This window comes from Mytilus trossulus, chromosome 13 (assembly GCF_036588685.1).
Source record: "Mytilus trossulus isolate FHL-02 chromosome 13, PNRI_Mtr1.1.1.hap1, whole genome shotgun sequence".
NCBI classification, from domain to species: Eukaryota; Metazoa; Mollusca; class Bivalvia; order Mytilida; family Mytilidae; genus Mytilus; species Mytilus trossulus.
Window position 1 is genome coordinate 56984870 of NC_086385.1, and position 9062 is coordinate 56993931.

A 9062-nucleotide genomic window follows, 5' to 3' on the forward strand; every position below is an offset into this window, starting at 1 on the left:
AAAATGTAAAAGTGCAACACCAGTATCTATAGTATAATAACGGGGCTTTCTTGTGTGCCCGTTAATGTCGGGAACTAGCTATTGTATATATGCCACCATAAAGTCACTGTTATAATTGAACTAAGTCTCTTTAATGTTCACATGTTTAAAGTCTTATAAAAGTACATGTATATATATAATATATTTGAAGGTTCACAATTATAACTTCCAATACAAAACGTTACTAAATCCCAGCTCTATAAAACAACATGCTACTGCAAGCTATTACTCAAATATAACTGACCAATTATATGATAAAGTTTCTCACAAGATCGAGCTATAAACATGTTCTTAATTTATGTAAGGCATTGATTAATGGTCTTAGATTATTTGGATAAACTTATAAATGCTATTGCAGTTCAACTGTGCAACTAATGTATCGTATAAAGTGTCACATTAAACAAGATGAAAGATCATTAAACTGATTATAAAGAACTGACCATCAAATCTTAGATGTAATTGATTAAGTCACTATATGTATACACACTTTAGACAAAACAAGCAATGATTTACTTTTTTTTATTCAAGAAAACATTTATTGTTTTAAAATATTATTATATATTTCTCCCGGGCGCTTTTCCTTTCTCCGGCCGTTTTTTCTTTTCCCGGGCGATCACTCAGGGTGCTCCCGGGCGCTTTTTAAGAGACCGGGTGCCTACTATAAAATATGCCGCACCGTTAACATAAAAGAATCAAATAATTACTACTTTATATACCAGCAATAAACAAGAAAACAGCTAACAATACTTTAGATACATATGATTGTCTAAAAACATATATCATCAGTCAATGTAAAAATAACCATTAACAAACAAAAAAATAATAATACTTTTGTTGCAGTGAAATCATATCTAAACATGCAAAGGAAATTATTTCTAAAATCAGTCAAAGATAGTTGAAGTGCTACATGTATGCATAAGAATATAAAATGTCATCGGCATTTTTTAACTGTGTGTAACTGAACAAAAAAGATAAAAAAAAAAGTAACATTTATTATAAAAAAAAGTCAATCAGATAGCTTCAAAAATGTTGAAAATTAACTTGCTTTTGAAGCAAAATAAATTTGAACTTAGCATACGCTTACCTGCAAAATCATGTCAATAATATTTTCTATTTTTCAGCGCCGGCAACAAATTCACTAAATTGCCGTTTTGAATATGGTATGAAGAATACGGAAAATACCCGTTGCCAAATCCGTTAATGATTTTTATTAAAGCACATTATTGACCTAGACTAGCCTGTTGATAAGGACGCTTGGAATTTAAAAAAAATATTACTCATGTTTTGAAGAGAAAAGGACAGTATTCGTACATTCTATCAACAGTTTTGTTTTATAAATATACTAAACAATAGTGTGAAAGACAACATAAGGTAAAATTAAGGGCATTTTTTTTGTGATTTCTTTTCACGTACCACTACAGATACAGATACAGATACAAAAGAGGTTTCCATTGTCATGTTTACCTGTTGACAGGTTCTGACACACCGGCACTTGACTGAATTGTTTCTATTAACATGATTAACCACTTTTTAATTTTGTTTTCACTTCATACATTGATTCTATAATATTTTAAAGCGCCATCTGTATCTGTATCTGTATCTGTATCCTATGAATTTCTGCCAATATAGGCACACCTCCGTTATATGGAGTAAAACAATAAAAATAGTTCCACCACCGCAACAGTATAGAATATCAATCCATCAATATATATACACTATGAGGATTATGTACACAGTTCACAGTTTTTGATATTTATTTATCCTTTTATATGTAAAAGATAAAAATTGTCTTTATACTATTAAAATTCTATTTATAAAACTTAATATTAAGCCTAGGCGATCTGCAAAAACCCTATTTGACCTATCTAACTGACTTTAAAGTTCATCTTTCTCCTGCTACTTATCTACAATATCTAAGTACAAAGGAGAAACTACATTAGTGATAATAATTTTACAAGAGAGTATAATTTACAATAGAGATTACTCTGTCATCACGACAAAGATTAAAGATTTCTAATATGAGGCAGGCATTACCTGTGAATGGGGACGAAGTCTGTATGAATTGTTTTTTTGTAACCTAAATACGGTTAAAAAATAGAAACGGAACTACTGTAACGTTTCCGATTTTGGTTCTGTTGTTAGGGATTTTAGTTGTGAACAAAGAAACGTTATCATCAGGTGGGTGGGTCTTTTCACCACTGCACACCACCGAACACCGCCGAACACCTCTAAAACCACCTTCCACTAGGAAAAACTATGATAGTATACAATAAAACGATAAAATAAATTAAATTACTTATAATTAAACAATTTTTCGATTTTTATGGGCATCATTTCTATGTTAAAATCGAAAATCAATATGAGGAAAAACGTCTCCAGATTCATCACTTTCTGGATTACATTGTGTGTGTCATAAAATTCAAATATATTTATAATAATTGTAGTAATCAGTTCAAGTATCCTAGGTCTCTGTTCATTGATTAGATTTTGTCAAAATCATTTTGATATTTTTCTCTTTTTTTATTGGTACAACTACTTTATAAAAGAGTTAGACGAAGAAAAAATGGAAAAAAGTATATTTGAGGTGTCCATGAGAGTCAGCGGAGTTCAAAAAGTGGGGTGTTATAAGACTTTTCTTTTCGGTTTTCTGTAGATGTTTGGACTTTTAATCTTCTGAATTGTTGAATTAATAACTTGAATATTATATTTAATTCACATTCATAACGATAAAAGACAAAATAATGAACTTTTGGGGTGTTCGGTGGTGAAAAGACCTACCGATCATCAGGTAACGTTTTTCAATATCAAGGAATTATTGAAAATAAAATTGGTATTGCGTTCCTTCCTATTTATACTAGATTGATAAATATATATATTTTACTGAAAGATTCATACAAACAAGACCTGAAAAGGAAGTACATTGTGGATTTCTACGCAAGTCTGGGATTTCAAAACATGACATAAAAAAAATTGAACGATTTTGAGTTCATTAGTACAATGAAAAATTCGGGAAATTTCCTGAATTTTATTTTTATTGAATTTTCTACTGTTATTGGATAATGCAAAGTTGACTTTCCATATACCATAACAGCATTTCGATAGTCAACCATCCAATGAATAGAATAAGAGCCTGAGTTCATACACATGACATACAAAATTAAGTTGGGAAAAGAAAATCACATTTCAAGATTTCAACCTGGGCTTACATGTACAATCAGCACAGGCATGACAGGGGTTTGTTACAATTTGTCTAATTTTGGTGCTATTTTCACATTTCCTGACCAGTGTGAGAAAAATATTTCTCTTCTAGTGAAAAATCTGTTCTCAGCAAATAGTTGATTTAAATTTTCTTGTTTTTTTCTGAATTTTCTTATTGTGACATCATGAAAAAACTGTAAAATAACTTTCCTCAAATCTTTGAAAACATGGAAAAGGAAGGATAAAAATCATAAGAGAAACAAATTCCACAACTGTCATGACTGTAACTTGTGTATTACAATATTTCTCCACTCTCAACAGTTAAATTTTAATAGTTTAAAAAGCTGGACAAGCCTCATGCTTTAAATATTAAAATTTAAATGTCTCGAGTGGAGAAATATCATAATACAATTGTTGCTATCCATATGAACCAAGAAAAAATCGCGTTATTTTTGGGGGTTCCTATAGATAATTAAACTGGTAAATTGTAACAAACCCTCATGTGAGCACAACTTAGAGATAGTCCCACAAACAGATTTCACTAATGTCAGTTACAAGCTAATAAGAGTTTCCTAAATAATACCTTATGATAGGATGATGTGTTCAGGGTTCCTCCTTACCAGACTCATATATCCCTCTTGCTGCCAGAGGGACACATACATGTATGTCAATGTTTGCATTGATGCAACCTTCTCATTATTGCTTTACCTCTTTCAAAATAAAAGACAGAAAATTGAAAAGTGGAATATTTTTCTACAATGGCTCTCAAATTTATGTAACGGTCATAACAGCATGACGTCATTGTTTGGTACATGTATGTCACAACACAAACGTTGAGCAGTCTTATTTTTCTGGCATATGAAATGCAACTCTGCAAAACATCTTGCAGCAAGATGGATATTGACTATTTTGTTTTTTTCTGTCTGATTCCTGTTGCAGACAGATCTCTTTTGCCTGTTTTATATTATGATGGTGCACTGCTGTTATTAAAATATCATCCCCCACCGTCAGATAACCCCTGTCATTGTTGAAATATCTTCTTCCATCCTCAAATGACCAACACTATTGTCCAAATTTTTTTCAATTCTCAAGATGCATTGAGCTGATGCCATTTTTCTTAGCAATTCAAATGAATTACATGTACATGTATTTGCACAGCCCTTAAGCTGTTTTATTGTAATACAGAGGGTCCTCCTTGTTACAGTTGTAAAGCCCTGTGTAATATATATCTGACTATGATCGCTTATCACTTGTACAGCATGTACAGGTACATCAACACACCTTACAATAGAACACTTGATCAAGATAGAAAGATTGATTGCATTATTTAATTAGGTTTCAGCAAATGCTAATGATTAATTAAAAAAATAATTTAAATCAACTCGATCAAGTTTCAAAGAAAAAAGTTCAAAAACAAAATGAAAAAGTGGAACACATGCTATTATATTTTTAAAATTATGCAAATCTATATTCTTAAACATGTACAAAATAAGACTTTTACTAGAACCTTATGTCATGTATGTCATGCCAAATGACATGAGTACAGCAGTTATCAATAATATTGAATCATCACTTTACAAGTTAAAAAGTAAATTCATGAATATTAACTGCAATTTTATAATCTGAAGAAATTTTGTATTGTAATTCTTTTAAATTCATTTCCTAACTACATAGATATAGGAAGATGTGGTGTGAGTGCCAATGAGACAACTCTCCATCCAAATAACAATTTAAAAATTAAACCATTATAGGTTAAAGTACGACCTTCAACACGGAGCCTTTGCTCACACCAAACAACAAGCTATAAAGGGCCCCAAAATTACTAGTGTAAAACCATTCAAACGGGAAAACCAACGGTCTAATGTATAGTTTACAATCTAATTGATACATTCAGAATAGAAAGATGTATGTTGCATAGTACACTCACTACAGTACTATGAAGTTTGCTATTTCATTGTATTTAAAGACATTCAAGACATTGAAATTATTAAACCTTTAAATTTTAAACGTTTGTCATTCAAAATTTTCTTCAGCGTTTAACAACTGTTGATGCTGCAAGCCGTTGATACCAGTCCATGACCTGATGTTGATACCAGTCCATGATGACCTTTGAATTTGAGAGTGTAAAAAAAGATCCCCCATATTTATGCCCTATTATACCATTACCAAAATATTAAAAAAAAAATCAATTTTGGAAACTAAAGGACAGCTTGTTGCATTGTCATTCTTGACTTAGGCATGTAAGGGGTTGTTATTGAAATTGTTAATTAGTTTTATAATTTATATAAATTGAGTTATCTCCCCTGATATTGCTAAGTTAATTTTTATTTTATATCAAACAAAACTAATGCTGTATATACAATGTAATGTAGTTGTAACAGTCAGATTAATTCAATAAAATATATAATTGTTTTTCATTTACAAATGATCACATTCCCCACTAAAAGATCTACACTGGGTATGTACATTTTAGACATTTTGTTTTCTACATTTTTATAATCTAACAGGAGGGACAGATAGGATAAAAAAGAATGCTGGCAAATGTGAATAATGATTCAAAATATATAGAATAAAGAAAAATAATCTCTTTGATTTAAGACTAAAGCAATTGAGACCTGTTCTTCCCCATCAAGATGATTAAGTCATAGATGCCATGCTATAGTTGGAGAGTCAATTACCAGTTGTAAAGGGGAACCGTTGAAGCACCTTAATTTGATCGTAATAATTATAACATTAATGCTTAGAGCCTAGTAAATACAGTCATGACAGTTGTCTGGATAATCAAACAAAAAAATAAAATAATTCTAGGCAAATTCAAAAAGGGGAAGTTCATAAGAAAAAAATGAACATCTCATTGGAAAACTATAACTCCTATTTTCATTTCAGATTACTTCATTAAAATGGCTGACAAACCAAAATCACGAGATGATGAATCCCTCAACTTTGAGAAGTTAGAAAAAGAATTACATGCTGCTGTGGATGCTGATCAGAGATACTGGAGGGAAAACGATGCTAAGTTTAGAGCAGTGCATCAAAAAGTAGCGACTTATGATGAATTTAGGTTTGTAAACTTATACATTGTAAATGAAATCGTTATACATTGTACTGTGAATTATGATGAGAAATTTTTGTGCCCCACCTAGATAGTAGAGGGGCATTATGTTTTCTGGTCTGTGCGTCCGTTCCTCTGTCTGTCCCGCTTCAGGTTAAAGTTTTGTTCAAGGTAGTTTTTGATGAAGTTGAAGTCCAACCGACTTCGAACTTAGTACACATGTTCCCTATGATATGATCTTTCTAATTTTAATGCCAAATTAGAGTTTTTACCCTAATGTCATGGTCTACTGATAGAAAATAATATTGCGATTGGGGCATTCGTGTACTGGGGACTCATTCTTGTTATTATTGCAAAAACTTGGATAGGTATATAGATTCTCGACTAAGAACAGACATATATAATATGTGATTATAAGCACTCAAACCTCTTGTTAACTTGGTACATGTATAACAGAAAAAATCTCATTCTGATTGGCGCAATTACAAGAAAAAAAATCATAATACAAAGTACAAATCTTTATCCACTCACACTAACAGAAAAGCTAGTTTTTCTTCGCAAATTTGAAGCTTCTTTCTTGCACTACATGTAGGTTAAGAAAACTATGATTTCCTTGTTAATATTATGAGTTATAATATATTTTAGAGATATTGTCAAGGCTTCACATCTGAAACCACTGGAGAAAGGTGACAAAATGGAGAGTGTTCAATTCAATCAACCTTGGAATGTTGCTGCAGCTAAAAAGTCTGAAACAGAACAGTCAGAAAAGGGACAAATTGATAAGGTTCAGTTATATTGAATCAAATGAAAAAATATATTACTGTAATTCAGAAATTATTGCAAGTTGTTTTTTATTAGTTGGAATAATGTGGTTGTAGTCCAGTCAAACTAAGATTTAACCTCAAACTAATTGCAACAGAAAATAGTTTAGTTCTAATCTATAGCATTATGCCCTTTATATACACAGAAAAAAGTCCCATAAAATCTAACTTGAGGAAAACCCAAGATTAGCATTTTTAATTTCCTATGGAAATTATCATTGAAAGGGGAGATAACTCTGCAAAAATTAGTCTTTTTTTAGTCAGTTTTTGGTTGATTTTCTTGAAATTTGTGTAAAGTATGATACTTTGGTGGGATTATATGTTTAAGTTTGACCAAATTGTTTAATCTTCTGCTCATGAAATGTACAAAACCAAAGTGTTATGGGTAGTTTTATTTTTTTCGTGCATTTTTCATTAAAGAAATTGCAAATTTGAAGCTTTGTAACCATTTTGAAAATTTTTTATTAACATTTGGTATTGTTTATAACAGTATATTATATTTTTTCAGCAACTTACTTATCGAAAGAAACTTTAAACCACATTAAGAAGAATACATGCTTAATTATTTGATTAAATTTGAGATTCTTTACCTTGACATGTTGAAAAATTCAATAAATGATCAACTAATGAATTACGAAATCTAGATTATAGCTTGATAAAATATATGAAAATACCTTTAGAGTTGTTTGGTATACTCTAAAGACCGCTAAACAAATTCTGATGAATAGAATCGGTAAAATTATAATTTTCTATCAATTTTTGTTGAAATTTCTGCCTTTTTTGCAAGAGTTATCTCCCTTTTCAATACAAATCTCCACAAGAAATTTAAATGGTTATTTTTTTAATCTTCCTCAAGTTAGATTTTATGGGACTTTTTTCTGTGTATATTTGGGGTATAATGCTAAAGATTAAAACTTAAAAATCTTCTGTTGCAATTACTTTCGGGTAAGGGTCAAATTTATGCTAGATTGACTGGACTATTGGGGGAGTGTTGAAATACTATTAATGTATTCTTATATCTGATACATGTATACCTATTTGTATTCCCAGCTTAAAGACCTAACTATGCAATTGATCCATGTTGACTGGCTCTGATGAACAATGTACCTCTCACAACAATGATTGCTAATTTTGACTCGTTCCAGTTTCTGTGTCTCTGGATTAAACACATCTCACATTTGACTTTCTGTAGGGTTCTACCTCAATCCACAGATAATTTATCCAACACCCTGTTAAATATGTCTCAAATTTTCAAAATTTCAATTTTAATAATGAAAAAGAAACATTGCTATCCCATTACACTTTGATGGAAACTTATACATCATAAAAAAAAAGACATTAAGTACAGGTCTAAAAATACTCACAGTTTTTGACTGCTAGATGCAAATACAAATTGAAATACATCTAACAAAAAGACAAAGCAAAAGTGGACATTGGTACTTATAAATCCCCAAAAACAAAAAGCCACTAAGAACAGATAAGAGAGTACTTGCAGCATCTTAAAAGATTATAATAACTTTTTCTTCATTTCTATTTCAGAACAAAAATATTCCAAAAACAGGCCAGGAGTTTGTACAGTATTGGAGACGTTATTTGAAATCCCTAGGGGAACAGTATATATATCTCCTCAGTATTGGTGGAGACAACTTAGCTAATATTTTCAAGACAGAAATAAGTTTTGGACTTCTGGGTGATATCGTTAAAGCACTTGAAAACAAAATAGTTGAAAGTGACAATGGAAAAGTTGTGCAAATACTTGAAGGACTTAGCCAGACAAACCGATTTTCACTATCAGTACAATTCTTAAGTTCTCAGGAAAAGGACCTGTGTCATACATTATTTGATAAATTAAGGACCTCATTTAAAGACAATGAAGAAATGACAGCAAAACTGAACAGTTTGTCTGAAGTCTATCAACTAAAACAAAAATAAATTTATTTTTTATCATTTAA

General features: G+C 30.8%; 1 protein-coding gene across 1 annotated transcript; it reads left to right on the forward strand.

The window, feature by feature from the left end:
* Window positions 1-1274: 1274 nt before the first annotated feature.
* Window positions 1275-9062, forward strand: LOC134694632 (coiled-coil domain-containing protein 103-like). The gene is made up of 4 exons (XM_063555673.1): window positions 1275-1410; window positions 6124-6298; window positions 6935-7073; window positions 8650-9062. The coding sequence occupies exons 2-4, from the start codon at window positions 6138-6140 to the stop codon at window positions 9040-9042; spliced, it is 693 nt and encodes a 230-aa protein (XP_063411743.1). The 5' UTR covers window positions 1275-1410; window positions 6124-6137; the 3' UTR covers window positions 9043-9062.

Coding starts and splice junctions, on each gene's coding strand:
- LOC134694632 (XM_063555673.1), top strand. CDS start 6,138: ATGGCTGACAAACCAAAATCACGAGATGATGAATCCCTCAACTTTGAG. Junction 6,299..6,934: donor GCGACTTATGATGAATTTAG/GTTTGTAAACTT, acceptor AATATATTTTAG/AGATATTGTCAAGGCTTCAC. Junction 7,074..8,649: donor AAAAGGGACAAATTGATAAG/GTTCAGTTATAT, acceptor TTTCTATTTCAG/AACAAAAATATTCCAAAAAC.